Genomic DNA, 21491 nt, shown 5'->3' with positions numbered 1-21491 from the left:
TGGCTCCTGGCACTTCACCCAGATTAGGTTCTGATTGGTTGGTTTTGATGCCAGTCAGCGTCAAAAGCTCCACCTCCTAGGCAGCCATTGGCTCCTGGCACTTCACCCAGATTTGGTTCTGATTGGTTGGTTTCTATGCCAGTCAGCATCTCTGGGCCCATCTCTGGGTCCGATCAAAGAGGCAGGGCTGATCAGCATCCCTCCCTTCCCCGGTGGAGGCTGGGAGAGAAACAGAGGCTCGGCTGCTGGCGAAGCCCAGAGAGAAAGAGAGGGGCAGAGGCTGATCAACAGCTGCCACAGAGACTGTGGATCAGAGCCTGTCTCTCTCTCTTCAGGCCTCTCTCCGGGTCTGATCTACAGCCCCCTCAGCAGTCAGTGCTGGGTCACTGTGCTGGCACTGGCTTCAGTCAGTGCTGGGTTGCCCTGGCTGGTGGTGACTTCCGGTGTTGGGTTGAGCCTTCGGTCTTTGTGGACATTACGGACCCTGACTCTTTATATATATAGATGTTTCATAGAGTCTTCACAATGTAGGCTAGGGAAAGGGTTGACAAAAATGAGTTACTAATCCCCCCCGACATTTGAGAGAGGACTCCAAGAGGAATGGCATCTATGATGAGAATAACTTTTTAGAGAATAACTTTTTTACCACTCCTTTTCGGGGTCAGAGCCCAGGACACCATATGCAGTGAGAACAATGTCCTTGGACTTGCAGAAGTCCAGCAGTTTGCTCTGGTTCAAGTACAGGTGACATTCTACCTGTAGAACACCAAACAGAATCATTGGATTATAGAACCACCAACACCAAGTTTACAAGGAACATACAGTGCTGTATTGCATGGTGTCAAAAATACTTAGGAATACCAGCTACATGGACAAACACATGCTTGTCACACAGCTGTGCCACTGGAGCTTCTCAAGTCTCAACTCTGACTACCTACCCAGAGATAACATCACAATATTGATCTCAGTGCTTGGGATAGGGGAGACCTAAATCTAACAGATAGAGCACCTGAAGTAATCTGAAAAGTAATCATGCTATTTTAAATCTTAGAATACGTATACTTATGTGAATAGGGGTTTAAGTTTTTCTTAAAGTTTCCTTTTCAAGGCCTGTGTGAAGCGATTGGGGAGCTGATTCAGCTGATGAGATGAACAGATCTCCCCGACTCGCAGGCTGGAGGCCATGGTGGTGTTCTTGGGTTTTCTTTATGTAAACGCCCTCCAACCAATCAGCCTCAAGTTGGCCAAACACTATCCCCCTTTAGAGCTCAGGAAATATCCAGCTTCTCCCTTCATTTTTCACCAACTACTCAGTCAAAAACAACTTTCTTTCCTTTCTGGTAATTGGTGATTTCAAAGTGGAAGTAAACCTCCCAAGGGGCACAAAATACAACTTTTTAGAACCCTCATTTGCATTTTTATCTAAAAATAAGAAAAAAATAAGCCTTACTGACATTTAATATATCGATTGACTGCCATCCTCTCAGTTTGCATGGAAGATGTTTAAAAGGAGATGAGATAATCCAGGGAGTGTAGGCCATTTCAACTCACCTGGTTTCTTTCACTATTCTCCAAGACGAGTAGGTGTATGTGTTGCTCATTAAAGTGAGTTTATTTTAACAGGTAGCCTTCTTCTTTTTTTTTTAAATATATTTTATTGATTTTTTACAGAGAGGAAAGGAGAGAGATAGAGAGTTAGAAACATCGATGAGAGAGAAACATCGATCAGCTGCCTCCTGCACACTCCCCACTGGGGATGTGCCCGCAACCCAGGTACATGCCCTTGACCGGAATCGAACCTGGGACCTTTCAGTCCGCAAGCCTACGCTCTATCCACTGAGCCAAACCGGTTTCGGCAACAGGTAGCCTTCTTAATTAAAAAAAAATGTATGATGGTAAAATATACATAACAAATTTACCACTTAAACCATTATTAGGTGTACAGTTCAATAGTATTAAGTACATTCACATTGTTTGTGAGTGATTTTGTACTATCAAGGGGCTCAGTGGTTCTCATGCACAAAACTCAAGAGCTGTCAGACTTAAAGATGAATCACCCACTTTCTTTTATACGTAAGTGTTGCAACTTTGTTGACCTTTTATGAGATAAGAAAACTCAGTAGTGTGTTGGTTCTAAATTTTTAGGACCAATTCCCATAACACCTAGTAGATTATACTCCAACCTGACCCTTACATGTTTTGTTTTTAATAAAGTGACATGGCCTTGGCAACTGTCTTCAACAACTTGAAACACATTCTGTTCTCTTGAAGCAGCTAATGTCCGAAGTTACAATACACTAGAGCAGTGGTCCTCAACCTTGGCTGCACATTAGAATCACCTGGGAATCTTTTTAAAATCCTGATTTCTGGGCCCCATCCTCTGGAAATTCTGTTTCCTTGTTATGGGGTGAGGCCACAACATTAATAACAAAGAAACAGAATTTCTGGAGGATAAGGCCCAGAAATCAGGATTTTAAAAAGATTCCCAGGTGATTCTACTGTGCAGCCAAGGTTGAGAACCACTGCTCTAGAGGGAGTGCTCTTGGAAACTTGTGGACATGAGAAAAAAGTAAGCTGAAGGAGAGGAAGTCAGTAGTGCATTGATGGGGCTCACCTGGTTGCATACAGGCTTGTATTTGAGTCCTGGTTTGTTCAGGATCATCTCCAGCTGCTTGCAGTTAAAGTTGGACACACCAATGGACTTGACCAATCCTGCCTCCTTACACTTCTCCAGGGCCTGGGGAGGGAGGGATTGTTAGAGGTCATATGTGTAACTGGATAGAGAAGCCTAATGGGAGCACAATGAGAGTAGGGGGTGGGGGAGGGAGAGAATATGAGCCAGAGCAGGAGAGAAAGTCTTGAAAGGTTCAATTGTCAATCAAAAAAACATCAATTGGCCAAAGGAGGAGAATAAAAAGTAATAGAAAAAAATGGGTAAGAACATAAGAGCAAGAAAAGAATGCAAGTTGGCAAGACAGAGCTAAAGGAGCCAGATGATCTTTAGCTGAGCACCAGGTAAAATTTGATTCAATGATGGCAAAACCAGCCCCAGGAGAGCAGGAAGTGGAGCAGCTGAGCACGGGGGGAAAAGAGGGTGGCCCCCTCTTTTCTCTCTGACCCCATTTCCTATTATTGCCCTTCAAACTCCCTCTGTTCTAGTCACACATGTCCTCTTGCTGTTTTTGGAACATGGTAGGTTCTCTCCCATCTTAAAAATTCTGCCTTAGTCTTCTTTTGACCTGTATCACTCTTTGTTCAGATATCCATATAATCAATTTTCTCACTTCCTGCAAGTCTTTGATCAAAGTTCATCTTCTCAAAGCCTTACCCTACCCATTCTGTGTTTAATTGCCTATCTGTGTCCCAACCCCTACACCCTCAGTTCCCATGGGGCCAGAGACCTTGATGTTGCTTGAGTATTTAGAAGCACTAAGTACTAAGTATGTCATAGGCACTCAATAAGTATTAATTGAATTATTAAGTGGATGAATTGAGAAAATTGAGGCAGAAGGTTTTCAGGAACTTGCTTGAGACTACTCAGGTGGCAGAATTGGACTAGATCTACCTTTCCTGGATTCTCATCTGTCCTCTCTCACCACAGAGTCAGCTATACTCACCTCCCAGGTGGTACAGAGATCCACGGCATCAAAAATGGGTTTCCCATCTGTGTCCTTTGGTAAAATCTCCTCCCCAGGCTGGAATACAGGCAAGAAGGAGAAGGTGTATAAAGCCATGTCTGACTTTACCCAAGCTGTTGAGGCTAATGGAATAATCTATCCTTATTTTTGAAAGGAATTTTAAGATTAGGATAAAGGGATAGGAAGTACACCTAGAATTGTTTTTAGCCGTTAAAGGTTTAATAAATATTGTTTGTGTCAAGGACAGTATGAGACCCCCAGGACATCATTCTAGAGCAGGGGTGGGCAACTCCTGGCACGCGTGCCAAACATGGCATGCCAGTAACTTTTGCTGGCACGCGAAGCCCTCTCTTATAATCTCCCATTTACAATTTTTTTCTTAATATCGACTTTCTTATTTTTCAGATAAATTCAGTGTAGGTGCATCTTAGACAAATACCGTATTTGCCGGCGTATAAGACGATTTTTTGGCCCTGAAAAATATGCCTCCAAGTGGGGGGTCGTCTTATACGCCAGGTACACTTCAGATAGACTGCCCATAGTGCTTGCCCCATGCCATAGTGGCCTCCCGATGCCCGCCCACTTCATTCCACATAGCGTTCAGGCATCAGCAGCACTGCTGGGTGTATGCTCGGCTGTTATGCGATTTTGCGAGTGTGGTAAATTCGGGTTACCGTATATTTCTTTACATATGCATTGAAGATTCGCGATTTTGCGCTATCATGGTGCCTGTTAGAATGTTGAAGAGCTCGCACTTGCGCACTAGTGAGGTCCCAGGGAGATGCTGATGCAAGGGTGGACCAGACTGCTATAGTGACAGGGCAGGCAAACAGGGAGCAGGGACCAATCAAATCAGGCTTTGTATACAGCCAACAGCCAACCACAATACTGCCCCATTGTACAGTACAGCATAGAAAATGTCGACCAGTCAAACCCCTATCATCCCTATCATGGCACCAAGATGTCGTTGATGAACTTTTAATATCAGATGATGAAGAGGAGTTTGAAGGCTTTTAAGGTGAAACTGTCACGCCAGCAAACTTGCTAGGGACTTGCCCGGCACTTGCTCTCTCCCTCTATTTGTTATCTTACTTCTATCATTGACAGTCCCTCTAGGTTGTGGGCTGCTTGCCTGTGTTCCTGAGAAGCATCTACGGTACCAGTCTATAGAGTGTGTTTTCTTTAGTGAATTACCGGTATGTTTACCGGTAATAAACTTGCACTGTTTTATGTATATGTTTGATTACATACAGCCTTGTGACAGTTTTCCTGCATGTCATAAGCATTTGAATATAAATTAAAATGTTAAAATCAAATCTGATATTGTTTTACCTTTTATTTGGTGTGTGGACGGTGTGCGGAAGAGGGGGTAGTCTTATACGGCGAGTATATAACAAACTCTGTATTTTGAGTGGAAATGTTAGGGGGTCGTCTTATACGCCCAGTCGTCTTATACACCGGCAAATACGGTAAATAATTTTACATAACATGTATACATTAAAAAATAAATGTATTTTTCATCATCATATATTGTGTTTTGGTCGCTCAAATGAATTTTATTATTTCTTCAAGGTTCTTCACATATGTACACCTTAAGAGATATCAAGTAGGCATAACATGTTCTCAAATAATTAGGGTCGGCACGCAGAAGAATTTTGAATCAGAGATTTTGCTGGTTTTGGCGCGCACTCACAAAAAGGTTGCCCACCCCTGTTCTAGAGAGAGCCTGGCATGGAGCATGGCTGAGCAAGCTCCTTCCTCCTGTGCTCTTCCACCTCACTTTCCACACGGAGGTGGTCAGATGAGAGAGCGACCTGTCAGCCTCTCAAGGGCTGAGTTTCATCCTCTTTGGATTTCCTGGACTTCAATGACCTCCAGATCAGGACATTCCCAGACACAGGTGGGCATTGGGTTCAGATTCAGGAGCATAGGGGTTATCTCTCTGGAGCTGAAATAATGAACTGAGATGGAGATAGTTGCAGCCAAAAAAATGAGGAATCTTAAAGTATTATGTACATTTCTTCTCATTTTACAAACTATTTCCTCTCTTGCATTCAGCTACAATGTTTATATTGATAACCAAAGTAAAATAACTTTTGCTCACCTTCAAAGCTACTGGGAAATGAATAAGAAAAAGATCCACATAGCTCAGCTGAAGTTTCTTCAGTGACACTTCCAGGCCAGTTTGGACCAATTCTGGACGGAAAAAGGTGCCCCACAGCTGCAATTGTTGAAAGAGGAGGGTTGCGGGATTATTTTTTTAAGAGTCTTTCAGCTCTAGCCTATTTTGCTCATTGGATAGGACACCAGCCCATGGACTGAAGGGTCCCTGGGTTTGACTCCATTCAAGTGTATGTACTTGGTCGCAGGTTTCATCCTGGCCCTGGTCTCAATCCTGGCCCTGGTTGGGGTGCATATGGGAAGCAACCAATGATGTTTCTCTCTCTGTGTCTCTCCCCCTCCCTTCTACTCTCTCTAAAAATCAATAGAAAAATATCTTCACGTGAGGATTAACAACAACCAAAAAAAAAAAAAATCTTTAGAAATCAACAACAACAAAAAAGAGTCTTTAGGAAAAACTGGCTGGAGTGGCTCAGTTCGTTGAGCTTTGTCCTGTACACCAAAAGTTTCCTGGTTCAATTCCTGGTCATGGCACATGTACAGAAGGCAACTGATCATTGTTTCTCTCTCTCACTCCTTTCCTCTCTCTAAGCATGTCCTCTGGTAAGGATATACATATATATATAGTTATAGTTATAGTTATAGTTATAGTTATATGTATATTGTTATATATCTTATCTAATAAAAGAGTAATATGCAAATTAACCATCACTCCAACACACAAGATGGCCACCCCCATGTGGATACAAGATGGCTGGCAGGGGAGGGCAGTTGTGGGCAATCAGGTCAGTAGGGGAGGGCAGTTGGGGGGACCAGGCCCGCAGGGGATGGAGTTGGGGGGTCCAGCCCTGCAGGGGAAGGCAGTTAGGGGTGACCAGGCCTGCAGAGGAGGACAGTTAGGAGCAATTGGGCCAGCAGGGAAGCAGTTAGCAATTTATCAGGCTGGCCAGGGAGTGGTTAGGGGGTGGTCAGGCTGAAAAGCAGAAGCAGTTAGGGGCAATCAGGCAGGCAGGCAGGTGAGCAGTTGGGAGCCAACAGTCCTGGATTGTGAGAGGGATGTCCGACTGCCCTTTTAGGCCCAATCCCATAGGGCAGTCGGACATCCTCTGAGAGGTTCCAGATTGGAGAGGGTGCAGACTGGGCTGAGGGACTACCGCCCGCCCAATGCACAAATTTCGTGCACCAGGCCTCTAGTTGTGTATATTTGTATATGGTATATATATACAACTAGAGGCCCGGTGCATGAATTCATGCATAGGTGGAGCCCCTTGACCATGGGTGGTTGGCTGGCTGGCTGCAGGAGGTTGGCTGTGGGAACACACTGACCACCAGGGGGCAGCTCTTGTGTTGAGTGTCTGCTCCCTGGTGGTCCGTGCACATCAAAGCTACCAGCTGGTCGTCCAGTCGTAATGGTCACTTAGGCTTTTATATATGTAGATTCTAAGCAACTGTCTGATCTTCTGACGGGTAGTTATGATGTGCACTGACCACCAGGGGCAGATGCTCAATGCAGGAGCTGCCGAGCTGTGGTGACTTAACAGTGTGGTTCTTGGGTGCCGCACCGTAGAACCAGAGAAGAGGGAGCCTGATTCCAAGGTGCATCATCCAAGAACTGCCCTCTCACAATCCGGGACCCCCGGGGGATGTCAGAGAGCTGGTTTTGGCCTGATCCCCGTAGGCCAGGATGAGGGATCCCACCTGCCAGAGGGACCCTGCTCACTCCACAGATGCCCTTTGAGCTGCAGCGCCACCCCAGGTGTGGCTGGCCATTGGGGAGGGACCGTGGGAGGTTGGCTCCAGGGTGTGTCCAGCCCTTCTTGCCAAGTCCTGCCTCTCCAGCCATCTTCTAATTAATTTTTTTCAATGTGCATGAATCTGTGCACTAGGGCACTAGTATATAGCAGTACTTTGGGGCTTGACTTAGGAACTAATGAAAATATATAGTTGAGCCTTAAGATTTTATATTTACAATATATACATATATATATGTATATATATATATATATACACACACACACATATATATGTATATATATGTATAAGTATATATGTGTGTGTGTATATATATATATAATGTTTTTCTAAAAGCTTTATATGTACTTATATAACAACTATAAAAATTCTGTGACATAAATAATATCTTTATTTTACAACTTGGGAAGCTGAGGCATGGAGTTTAAGTTCAAGGTCGCACATTGAATAAGATTCAAATATAGGAAGTCTGAAGAGAACTCACATTCCCACCCAGCATGTTCCTAATCAGTCTTACATATTCTGAGAGTGAGTCAAAGTGAAACCAATGAGAGAATTGCCAAGAAATTATTCAGCTAAGAATGAACTTCCCTAAGATTCATATGCAACACTACAGAGCACCTTTGAAGTGCAGAATATGTCATCTCTCTTCACAGTGCCATTGGCAATTTTCTTCCGGATGGCCCTCCCAATTTCTTCTTCATTTAGGTACAGGTAAGCTGAATCAATATGGCGATAGCCTACATCAATTGCTCTCTCAAGGGCCTCTTCCACCTTACTCTTAGCAACCTAGAAGAGCATAAAAAATAAAGACTCACTTATTGAAAAACACATGACCAATTCCATGAGCAGAGCTAGTTGACAGGACCTCTTGCTTTTCTAAGGTCTAGAAGCTAGAGGTGACAAAGCTAAGTGTTGACTTATAACATGTGATAAATGGTTAACAACTGACTAAAGAAAAGTCTTGATTTCTAGTATTTGATAATTTCTATGGTGCAAATACTCCCCCATGGCTAATTTCAAGCTACCAATATGGGGGAAAGATGCTCACAAGTGAATCTTGTGAGCCATGAGCTGGCCCTAGCACATTGCTGTGTTTAACCCCCTGCTTCTGCATTTATACTCTCTATGTGATCTATAGATTTACACAATCTTTATATTTACATTCCTAAATTAATTCACTTTATAAGAAATTATTAAGTTGGTTCCAGCCCAGAAATCCAATGCTAAAAATTATCTATCAATGCCATGAAGATCTAACTTTAGGTGGACCACATTAGTGATTTATCTATTTAAACTTGGAGAAACACGTCAAACAACATCTGAGGTAGGACAAAAATGTAAAAGAAAATAAACTCTTTTTTCACTCAAAAATACCTCATAATTATTTTTTGGTGATCATTTTTGATTCACAGCTTTGTTATTTTTCATAGCTGCCTACTTTTTTCCTGGCCTACCAGGCTGAACCTTTTAAATTATCTGTAATTATTCCCTCTCAATTACCCGCTTCTACCTCACTTTGTAATGAAAAGGTCTGGAGAACAGTTTAAAATTTTCAACTCCTGATGAGTTAACTATTTCCATGGAGATTAACTAGCTATGCTTAGATTGAAGAGCCAAATCAAAGGAAAAGCAACACATGCCAGTGTCTTGCTGCAGTCCTCAACATTCACACCACATGGCTCTCACACTCGAGAAACTATCCTACAACTTTCCCCAAACCACCATAAACCTCACCAGGAAACACTGAAGCTGAGTTCTTGTAAGGTTGTAGTGCTTGAACCAGAAACATGCAAGGCATTTGGTAGACCTGGAAAGTATTATGCTAAGTGAAATAAGCCAGTCAGAGAAAGATAAGTACCATGTGATTTCACTTATATGTAGAATCTAATGAATAAAATAAATTAAGAAATGGAGACAGACTCATGGATACAGAGTAGAGACTGACAGCTATCAGAGGGGAGGGGTTGGGGGCTGAGTGGGAAGAATAAAAGGATTAAGCAAAGAAAAAAAAAGACTCACGGACACAGACAATATAATGATTTCCAGAGGGAAGGGGGGTAGATATGGGTAAGGAGGGGATAAATTGTGATGGACTGAGACTTGACTTAGAGTGGTGAACACACAATACAATATACACATGATGTAGCGTAGAATTATATATCTGAAACCTGTATAATTTTATTAACCAACTGGAGGTCTGGTGCACGAATCTGTGCATGGGTGGGGTCCAGCCAGCCCGCCCCAATTGGGGCCAATCAGGCCAGGCAAGCCAGGGGCAGGAGAAGCAGGAGGTTGGATGGCTGGCCCCGCCCTTAATCAAGGGAGGCCGGGGGGGAGGGGCCACCTCCTGATTGGGCCGGTTGGCTGGCCACAGTGTGCATAATAGCGACTGGTTGTTCCAGTCACTCCTGCGTTCCAGTCACTTGGCTTTTATATATATAGATGTCACCCCAATAAATTCAATTTTAAAATAAATAAAAATAGTCTTCTGAAAAGAGAGAATTTCCAAGTGCCACTTGGCCCTCCCCTTGACACAGTACTAACAAACTGGCTTTAAGAGACTATTTCCACCAGACCACAAAAAACTCTAACATGAATTTTGTCTCTCTTCCTCCAGGCCTTTTTGTCACTGAGATTTCTCTCAATATTCTGTATAGTGAAGGACGGGGCAACTTGGATATTAGAAATTATAGAGAAACTTCATCACAAGCAAGCTTACTGTGAAGTCTCTGACCTATGGTAACTAGATAGCGAGGCTCCATTTATTCCAATATCCTGTGAAATGGCTACAACTGGACAGTAGGTGAGAATAACAGAAATAGACTTACCCACCCCTGAACTACTGAAAGGTGACACCCTTCATCTCCCTTGATAGTGCCACTCTGAGATCTTTGGACAAACAGCAGCAGAATCGCTTGGCAGCTCATTAGAAATATGAACTTTGAGCCTTCTCGTGGATCTATTCAATCAGAAACTTTGTGGGTAGAGCATCTAAATCTGCATTTCTAACAAGATCCTTAAATATTTTATGCTTATTGAAATTTGCAAAGCACTGACTTACTGCACAAAATAACCTAACCTGGAGAGAAAGCGTCCTACCAATGAAGAATAGGATATGAATCCGAATTCCCCAAATTCAAGCAGTGACTAGTTCTGATCAGGATCCTATCTGCTGCCCCTCCATCTCCAAGGCCACTATGATTACCTTAGCAGGAGCTGAGGTGCCAAATCCCAGAATAGGCATGGAGTGCCCATCATTCAGCTTCACAGAAAAGTGTCTCATTGCACGCATCTCCTTTCACTCTCTTGGTTAAACAAACAGATTTTCTTTATTAAAAGTCATTTGGAGAGAAAAAAACTACAATTGCTATTTTTAACAGCTTTAATGAAATAAAAGTCACATATCATAAAATCACCCCTTTTTAATTACACAATTTGGCAACTTTTAATAATTAATAATTATTAATTAATAACTTTTAGTGTATTCATAGAATTGTTACCACTATACAACTTTGGAGCAATTTTATCATCCCCAAAGATACCTCACACTCATTAGAAACAAGTCCCATTTCTCTCTCCCTCCAACCCCTGGCAACTACTTCCTGTCTTTATAGATTTGTCTATTTTGGAAATTATATGTAAATGTATTCATACACTTTGTAGCATTTTGTGGTTACCTTTTTTCACTTAGCATGTTAAGGCCTTGCCATGTCACACTTCACTTAAGAGTATTTCATTCCTTTTTACAGCTAAACTAGAGGCTCGGTGCATGAATTCGACCCTCCCCAATGGGGGTCAATCAAACCAGCCAGTGGCGGGGAGGGGACACAAGAGGTTGGCTGGCCAGCCCCACCCCAATCAGGGTGGGTGGGGCCAATTAGGGGCAGGGCCAGCCAGGGGAAGGGGCTGAGGGAGGTTGGCCAGCCGGCCCCACCCTTGATTGGGGTGGGTGGGGGCCTATCAGGGGTGGGGCTGGCCATGGGGAGGAGCCCTAATCTGGGGTTGGCCAGCCGACCCTGCTCCTGATTAGAGTTGTGGGGGCTGATTGTGGAGGGACCCAGGCAGGGGGAGAGGCCACAGGCAGTTAAGGGGTCCAATCAGGGCCCTGATTGGGCTGGTTGACCTCCCCAGTGCACATCATAGCAACTGGTCGTTCCGATCATTCTAGTTGTGCAGTCATTCTGGTCGCTTGGCTTTATATATACAGATATCATCCCTTTGTATGGATATACCACATTTTGTTTTTTCATTCATCAGTTAATGAACATTTGGCTTTTTCTACTTTTTGCCTGTTATGAATAATACTTCTATACACATTCATGTACAAGCTTTTCTGTGGACATACATTTCCAGTTCTTCCAGTACATGAAGCTTTCCATCTATTTGTGTCTTCAATTTCTTTCATCGTTTTGTAGTTTTTAGTATACAAGATTTTCACCTCCTTAGTTAAATTTATTCCTAAACAATTTATTCTTTTTGGTGCTATTATAAATGCGATTGTTTTCCTAATTTCTTTTTCAGACAGTTTGCTGTTAGTGTATAAAAACACAAATGATTGCTGATTTAGATTACTTTTATTTCTTTTTCTTGCTTTAAGACTTCCATTACTATATTGAATAGAATTGGCAAGAGTGGGCGTCCTTGTCTTGTTCCAGATACAGATACTGTCTATGTCTTCTCTCAGTTCTGCCTACACTTGCTTTGTACATTTAGGTATTTTGGTGTTGGGTCATCATGTATATATATAAAGAGGTAATATGCAAATTTGTCCAGGACACCATAATGTCATGACCAGCTCTAAGCCTTAACAGTCATGACCAGCATGGCTTGGAGCATGCCCCCACCCCAGCGGACACACACAGGGGTGGGGGCCTGCTCTGAGTGGCCATGGCACGGCTCTGGGAACAGACCCCCAGCAGACACACACACAGGGGGGCCTCTGTGCATGAGCTGCAGAGGAAACACCTTTTCTGAACGCTCATTGGCTAAGCTCCCTCTATGCCACTCGCAGTGTTATTGGTAATTTGGGTAATAAGAATCCAAGAAGGTGATCTAGGGTTTTTCACCTCACTCTTGGAGGAAAAAACAAAGGTCAGGGACTAAAAAATGTCATATCCTGCCCTAGCTAGTTTGGCTCAGTGGATAGAGCCTCAGCCTGCCGACCACAGGTCAGAGTTCGATTCTGATCAAGGGCATGTACCTAGGTTGCAGGCTCCTCGCTGGCTGGGGCTCAGGTCAGGGCTCATGCAGGAGGCAACCAATTGAAGTGTCCTTCTCACATTGATGTTTCTCTCTGCCTTTCCCTCTCTCTTCCACGCTCTTTAAAAATCAATGGAAAAATATCCTCAGGTGAGGATTAAAAAAGAAAGAAAGAAAGAAAGAAAGAAAGAAAGAAATGTCATATCTTATGAAAGAGACATCTTGAAAATGCCTAAAAAAAATTGTCATTTTTTTCATGGTGAAGAGACTGTTTCCATGTTGATGGAAACACCTTGGTGGCTGCAGTGGCCGGCAGTGGCAGCAGCAGCTGGGTGATGGGGGTGGCGCCCTCCCCTGATCAGCCTGGTCACCTCCCACAGAGGGAGGCCAGACTGCAGCTTAGGCCCGCTCCCCTGAGGACATCCCCTGGAGGCTCCCGGATTGTGAGAGGGGGCAGGCTGGGCTGAGGACCTCCACCCCCAGTGCATGAATTACATGTACCAGGCCTCTAGTCTAGTCCTATATAATAAAAGAGAAACATGCAAATTAACCATCCTTCCACTATGCTCAAGTCACGCCCACATGCCACGCCCACCAGCCAATCAGGAGTGAGTATGCAAATTTACCCAACTAAGCTGGTGCCAGCCACAGAGCTGGAGCGAGCAGGAGGCTTGGGTTGCCCCTGGCAATGGAGGAAGCCAAGCTTCCTGCCTGTCCTGGCTGACCTTGGGCTACAGTCAAGCCTACAAAGTTTCAACTATAGAAGATAAATAAATCCCAGAAAGAAAGAAAAGAAAAAAAGGAGAGGCTGGGAGCTCAGGTCACTGGGGAGCGTGGACAGCCTGGAAATGACTGTCAGCCCCTCACCCAGGCTGGTCACACCCCCATGGGGTGAGGGTCCCTGCTGGGGAGCTTGGCCAGCCTGTAAACAGCCATCAGCCCTCAGCCACAAGGCAGGCTGATGGCTGCCAGCACAGCGGTGGTGGTGAGAGCTTCTCCTGCCTCCTCAGCAGCACTAAGGATGTCTGACTGCAGCTTAGGCCTGCTCCCTGCTGGCAAGTGGACATCCCCCGAGGGGTCCCAGACTGCAAGAGGGCACAGGCCGGTCTGAGGGACTCCCCCCCCCAAGTGCACAAATTTTTGTGCACCAGGCCTCTAGTGTATATATATAATTGTTATGCCTTCCTGATGGATTGGTCCTTTTGTTGTTTTATAATGCTCCTCTCTGTCTCTTGGGATAGTTTTTTATTTAAAGTCTATTTTGACTGATATGTATAACCACTCTTGTTCTCTTTTGGTTACTATTTGCACACTTTTTCTCTCCCTTAACTTTCAGCCTCTGTATGCTCTGTATTCTATAACATGATTCTGGAATCTAACATGATTCTCTTATAGACAGCATATAGTTAAGTCTTGGTATTGTTTGTTGTTTGTTTGTTTTAATTCAATTAGTCACTTTGTCTTTTGATTGGAGAGTTTAACCATTTACATTTAAAGTAATTACTGATAGGGAAGATTCTACTATATCACTTTGATAGTTGTCTTCTGTTAATCTTGTTCTTTCATCTCTCTTTCCTTTTTTAAAAAATAGATTTCAGTTACAGATTACATTTATTGTTATTTTGTATTAGTTTCAGGCATCTGTCTTCCTCTCTTGATGTCTTCCTCATGTTTTGTTGACTTTTTTATAGTGGATATCCTTTGAATTCTTTTTCTTTTGTATAACTTCTATAGGTTTTGTGTGTGTGCGTGTGTGTGATAACCTTGGAGCTTACATACAATATTGTTATTTCAACTATGCTAAATCCATCAGAATTTCAAGGCTGGTGAGGAAGATGCTAGTTCTCTGGTCAGCCACAGAGAAGATGGAGCAGGATGCATAGATCAATTCTGTTCTTCCCCAGGGGGAGCTGAGAGCTGTGGCTTTGTATCATCTTGCTCTTTACTCAACATAGGGAATTATCTATGGTATCTGCTAGCCCATGCCACCATCTCTGTCTACCCTGGGTGTCTAGACTGTGGCAGATTCATCAGAGCTCCTGGTGAGGAACTGCTAGTTCTTTGGGAAGTCCTGGAGAATTTGATGAGCTGGAGATAGAATGATGGGCATAGGGCATGTTAAAATGCCACAAAACTCACTCTTCTTAATAATGTTCAGCGATTTTTCTTGAATGAGTACGCCTTGGATTTTTATTTTGGTTAATTTATAGTTTTTGTTTTGTTTTGTTTTGTTTTTAATCCTCACCCGAGGATATTTTTTCCATTGATTTTTAGAGAGAGTGTAAGGGAGAGGTAGTGAGAAACACTGATGTGAGAGATACACATGGATTGCTTGCTTTCTGCATGCCCCCACCAGGGCGGGGAGCTTGTAACTGAGGTATGTGCCCTTGACCAGAATCGAACCCGGGAGTCTTCAGCCTGCAAACTGACGCACTATTCACTGAATCAAACCAGCTAGAAGGAGTTTTAAAAATAGATTTTGACTATTTTATCCATTACACTCATTGCTCCTGTGGGGATCACATTTTGGAGGTCTTCATTCTGCCATTCCAGAAGTGATTTTCTATTGCTATTTTATGCTTAGTTTCATATTTTATTATAAAACATTTTAAAACATATGCAAAATGGAGAATAACATAGTGAATCTCCATCCATATACCCATCACCCTGCTTCAACATTTATCAGCATTTTACCAATATTATTCCATCTTCCTCCCACTTTTGTTTTGCTGGTGCACTTTAAAGCAAACTGCAGAGTAAAAAGGTCATGCCCAAGAAAAAGTGTGGGCCTGCTCCAGAGAGAGCCCACACTGGGTTCTTTGTCTGGAGGCTTTTATCAGTCTTTTATAGGCAGGAATCCTAGGAAAGGGTCTGGGGTTAGGAGGTTGTCTTAACAGAATATTCATTAGTTTTCTTTCAATATATTGATTCACCAAAATTAGTTTTTCAGAGGGGTCAGGCTCATTCTCTGGTCAGTTTCATCTCTAAAGATAAATGTCGTTGAAGAGGGACGTTGAGGTGGGTCTGCCTGGCAAGGTTTAGAATGTGTAAATCATTTGCTTCTGAGTGTCCTTGGTGAGGGAAGATAAGACCTTGTGATCTGTCAGCTGGCTGCATTGCTCAAACTGTTTGGCCTTGTTTAATTATTTTGTTTCAGTTACCCTATTCCACTTGCCCTGGAATTTTCCCAGCTTCTTACTATCCTTCCTCAATTCCACATTCTGGATTTGTCTTATTGGTTCATTTGTGGTTTTCCTGAAGTTCTCCCTCCATCCCTTGAATTTCCTATAAATGAATATTGGCTTTAAATGCTTGATTTGATTGTTTTAATCTAGTTTTCAAATATACTCTTTAAATGGGTGTTTTACTTCCTATTGCATCACATTGTGAGGCAAATTATGCCTGGATTTCAATTGCCCTTTTAATTTATTAATTTAAACTTAGAAATGTAGGTGGGCCCAGGGTTAGAACTTCATTAAATAGCTTTCGGAGAAAATAATTAAAGATTAATCATTCTAAGACCATGTTAGAATAATATAAATGCATTGGGGTTGTCAAATTCCTTTCCACCATGCATTATCCCTAATAATTAGAGGAGATTTCATTAAAAGGGGCTGATAAATGTTGTTAGATTAATTTCCGGATTCTAACTAGCTCTGTTTAAATCTTTCAAATCCCTTCCTTCTCATGTCTGATTTGGTGCATTAAGATATACCCCCCACTCCCTGAAAAAGCACTCTAAATTACTATTAAATATATTCAACCTCACTTGCATATATGAAATATGCATTAAATGTATGTTAACTACACTTATTGTGAGGATTGTTTCACAATATGTACAAATATTTAATCACTATGCTGTATACCTGAACTAATGTTTTATGTCAATTATACCTCAATAAAGATCATGTTTCTGTGCAAAAAATGAAGTATTAATTTCATCAATCTGCTTAAACATTCTTAATTGAGATATTCCAAGACTGTTACAGATTCAATGAGACAGGAATTTTCTTGTTCTGTTGATCAGAGTGTAAACATTGAGGCGCAGCCTTTTGAGAAATTGATTTGGTAATGTCAGAAAAGAGTTCAAAATATAGCATAACTTTGATACAAAAACAACCTAATTTCTACAATTCTATCCTAATTAAACTATCTAACTTTTTAAAATAGATGTTTATTATGTTTATTGTAGCATTACTAGTAATAGAGAAAGCTGGAGAGTAGTTTAATGACCAAGGACTTAAAAATCACTATGATTCAGTACAGCAATTATAAGGCATGGATAATATATTATAGCATAATGATAGAATAATGTAGAAAGAGTAAAACTAATGCATACAAATGATGTTTATGCAGATTTTATAATTAAATGGAAAATTATTAAATTGTTAATTACATAAAAGTATGGAGTACAGCGATGTGAATGAAGCAGATTTAACTATGTAAACAATGAATACAAGGAGTGTGAAACTCCAAAATGTTGACAGTTGCTATAATACTTGCTTCATTGTGATTTTGTTCTCTTATCTATAAGCCAATTTTTAAGATTTCTAAGTGAAAATATATTACTTTTGAAAAAACGTATTACAATTTATTTTAAAATTACCTGGACTTGCAGGCTTTATTGCACAATTTGCCGCAATGAACTTCTCTGCATGTTCCCAGCCACTCTGTGTTTAGATTCCTAAAATGCCATCTTCTCAGCTTGTTTGCCACTGAACTCTGTTCAGGCCTTTTCTGGCCTCTCACTGGGCATCTGAGCTTGGCCCCCCTGCCTAGGTCTGCTTCCTTCTCTGTCTTGCTGATTTAGAAATGCTTCTGAGAACTTTGAGCTGGCACAAAGACACTAGGCGAGTCGCACCAATAACACCAGGGCGTGTGCAATTTGAAATGACTTTTGGTATTTTGCACTCATCAATACAAGCTGCCAGCTTGATTCCTTCCCTCTGCAATTCCCCCTCAATACTTATACTCAACATTCTTCGAACCCGAGTTCCTATAGGCCTGCTGATGCCTCCATTTTCTTTTAATTTCCTTTAAACAACTTCCTTAAAATAAAGTCACTATTGACATAGAAGAAAATACTAGTGGTTGACAATATGTCAGACTGTAAGAGGCAAAATATATTAAATTGAAAAAAAGTATGTGACGTCATACCTTTAAAATAATGTTTCTAGCCCTGTCTCTCCTAAAGGAGGTAAATGGCATCTAGGGGCACATTTACCCATCAGCAATTTTTATAGGCAATTCCAGTGACCAGAAGTTGGTCCCTCATCCTATTTCATTCTAAAAGAAATCCCACTGCGGCAGAGCAGGCTCTGCAAGGGTGGCTGGGAGCAGTGCCTGTGCAACTCCCTGAGGCGGCAGAATGAAGGACCAGACCTTTAGGAATCCCTGCCTAGTGCTAGGGAGGGGGAGATGAAGAGATGGAAGCAGTCTGTACAGTGTGTATATGATGGGGGATCACTGAAAGCTCACCAGAGGACAACACAATGGTATTTCAGAAAAATCAATGAAGTACGCTGTGCAGCTGGAGTTAGAAAGGATAGCATATCAAGATATGATTTGACAGTTTAAAAGCCATTTTGAAAACACCCAGTTTCATTTTCTTTGCTCACCATAGTACCCAACAGGCAGGCCTTAGTAAATAAATGTTAAATATGAGATGAAAAAGAAAAAAGAAATCTATCTTCTTAGAGAGCAACTATTTTTATCTCGCATCAGGAAATTCAAGACAGAACTAAATATTGTTGCCAGAAGTCAAGGCCGATCCCAGTGGCTGCCAGAACAACTCTGAAAAAACAAAGGCATCTACTGAGGGAATCCTGCCAGACAAGCCCTGACAACTGGAAAATGCAAGTCATGCTACCTTGTTAATTGGAAGAAGTTGAGTCTGTGAAAAGCTATGAGTTCACAAGTATACTCAAAAAAAAAAATTAAGATGGGTTTAGGAAAAGACAGTTAAAATGTGTATGTTTTATTTAAAAAAGGATGAACAAAAATAAAATACATTTAATTTCTCACTGATTTTAATAGGGAAGGTAAATGTATATGAGTAATTTTTCTTCTATGTTAATATCAGGTTATAAAATAGAGCTATGTACTTCTCTGTTTACTTAAGCAGGAAACTGAGGATAAGCCCAGCACTTAGAAAGTGTATGTACAGGAAAGACTGTGACTTCCATTGGCAGGAAGAGGGCCAAAAAAGAGCAATTTGGTGAAACCTTGGAAATGTTGACACAACTAGAAAACACAAACAATTCTAGGAAAAAAAACAACACCTGCATATACTAGAACTTGTTGTCATTGACTGGATACAAGCCAAATTCACAAAAATTGTGACAAAGTTCCTCAAAATGGAAACAGGTGAAATATCACCTTTATTTTCTAATGACAAAAAAATTCAAAATACTTAGGAATCATTTTCACAAAAATTATACAGCTTCTATAGGGAAAAGAAACTATAAAATATCATTGAAGGCATAAAATAATATTTGAATAAGTGAAAATGTATGTACAATTTTGGATAGTACATTAGAATTTAAATTCTTATAAAATAATATACACTTCCAAGCAATTCTACTTAAAATTCCAACAGAAATTTTTAAATTAGATACAAATTGCATATAAAAATATCAATGCAGAGAGAAAATTTATGAAGGAGACTTTCTTTACTGGACCTCAGAACTTATTACAAAGCCAATGTAATCTAAACAATAGCAATGGCATAATGTTACACAGAAACACAATGGACCAGAATAGAAAATTCAGGATTATTTTATTTATAGGAGAATTTAAGATATGATTAAAAGGGCATTTAATCCAGAGAAAAATGATGAATTATTTTATACATGTTGCTGGAACAAAAATAGCTATCCACCACAAAGAAAATAGAATTGGATTTCCCCACTCATATCTTATATGTAAATAAATTCCAGATATGTAAGTAATATAAAGTGTGAAAAGGGAAGAGAAAAATACAAGAAACAACAATGCACAATCTTGTGTGAGAGAAAACCTTGATATGAATAGACCAGAAAATTAAATGCCATGAAAGAATAAATAAACATATTTGAATACTTAAACTTTTGCGTGGTTAGAGTTAGTAGACAAATGACAAATTTAGAAAATATTTATAAACCAGATGAAAGGAGCTGATATTATAACCTAAAAATGCTCTTAAAAATTGACCAAAAAATAGACTAGTAAGTTGTAAAAATTAGACTATGATTATGAGGAAACATACACAGAAGAACAATTCCAATGCCACAAGCATAGTACAAAGCATTTAGATTCACTAATAGTAAGAGAAAGCAAATTAGAGTAACAAAGAGATTCCCATTGATAGCCACCTGACTGGCAAAAATATAAGTCATATTATCTCTTGGGGGCAGGAGTGTGGGTAAGACAGTAATCTCATATATGGCAGCTACTGAGACACTGAATTTGAAAAGAAATCTGGTAACAACTATTGAAACTAAAAGTTCATATCCCCGTTAACTCATGGATCCTGATTCTACAGAATGAAAGTTCCTGTGTAATGGTATGTATAAAAGGCTACCATTTTATATAAACATGCTTAGTGCCAACCTGGTAACCAAGTGCACAGTCAGAAATCACTGAATGATCATGGTGCATTCACTCCATGTAGTATTTGCTACAGTAGTGCACTTGGAGGAATTTCCATGTGCTGAACATAGGAAAGTGTGCAGTCATCCCCCCTTATTCAAGGGGCATCCGTTCAAAATCCTGCAGTGAATGCCTGAAATTGCAGATAGTACCAAACTTTATATATACTCTGTTTTTTCCTATACATACATATCTATGATAGTTTAATTCATAAGTTAGGCACAAAGATTAATAACAATAACTAATAATAAAATAGAACAATTGTAGTAATATACTGTATTAAAGTTATGTGAATGTGATCTCTCCCTCCCCTCTCAACATATCATACTGACCCTAGCTGGTTTGGCTTAGTGGATAGAGCATAGGCCTGCAGACTGAAGGGTCCTGAGTTGGAGTCCAGTCAAGGGCACATTGCAAGCTCGATCCCCAGTAGGGGACATGCAAGAGGCAGATAATAAATGATCCTCTTTCATCATTGATGTTTCTGTCTCTCTTTCCTTCTCCCTTCCTCCCTGAAATCAATAAAAAATATATTTTTAAAAAGTCATACTGTACTGTATTTGCCCTTCTTGTGATAATGTGAGATGATACAGTGCTTACATGATGAGATGAAATGAGGTAGTTACGCTGGGATGATTCACATCCTGGGCAGGATATAGCAGGAAGGCGTAAGAGTTCCTCAGGCTACTCAGAATGGTGTGCAATTTAAAACTTATGACTTGTTTATTCTTGGAATGTTTTATTTAACATATTTGGACCACAGTTGATTGTCAATAGCTGAAACTGCAGAAAGCATAACTGTGGATAAGGGAACACTACTGTATCAGGATCCAGTTTTAAACCACAACTAATACTTCCACATAATATATATATAAGCATATAAAAAGCCCACATTAAGCTGTTCATATTATTAACAATTGGTTGCCTTTTTGTTTTGAGGAGTTGCTGAAAAGAGTAAAGAAGAGAGGTTATATGTGAATCCATGCAAAAAGGAAAATTTCAACCAGAAAGCATGTATTCATTTAAAATTATATATTTATAAGTTTCTTTACATATAAACAGGTTAAATTAAGTAATATCAACTTACAGAGACAGCAAATGATACAGCACTCGGTATGATTCCTTGAAAGACCAGGAGGAGTGCATTAT

The 21491-nt window shown here is 40.9% G+C and overlaps 1 protein-coding gene across 3 annotated transcripts in view; it reads right to left on the bottom strand.

The window, feature by feature from the left end:
• The window catches only part of LOC102751586 (aldo-keto reductase family 1 member C3), a 27971-nt gene extending 6486 nt beyond the window's left edge, over positions 1–21485 (bottom strand). The window contains exons 1-7 of one of the 3 annotated variants that reach the window (XM_006758144.2): positions 21430–21485; positions 10720–10841; positions 8133–8300; positions 5743–5859; positions 3618–3695; positions 2615–2737; positions 647–756 (exon numbers count right to left, since the gene is read on the bottom strand). In XM_006758144.2, coding sequence (XP_006758207.1) covers positions 647–756; positions 2615–2737; positions 3618–3695; positions 5743–5859; positions 8133–8300; positions 10720–10806 — 683 coding nt within the window. In that variant the 5' untranslated portion in view covers positions 10807–10841; positions 21430–21485. Of the gene's footprint in view, positions 1–646; positions 757–2614; positions 2738–3617; positions 3696–5742; positions 5860–8132; positions 8301–10719; positions 10842–17319; positions 17516–21429 lie in introns of those variants that run through there. The other 2 variants (XM_006758142.2, XM_006758143.2) reach the window with 2 other exon arrangements.
• Positions 21486–21491: the final 6 nt, after the last annotated feature.

Source organism: Myotis davidii, unplaced genomic scaffold, assembly GCF_000327345.1.
Source record: "Myotis davidii unplaced genomic scaffold, ASM32734v1 scaffold194, whole genome shotgun sequence".
NCBI lineage: Eukaryota > Metazoa > Chordata > Mammalia > Chiroptera > Vespertilionidae > Myotis > Myotis davidii.
Note: the sequence above shows the minus strand (reverse complement) of the source record. Positions and strands in the feature narration are given on the sequence as shown.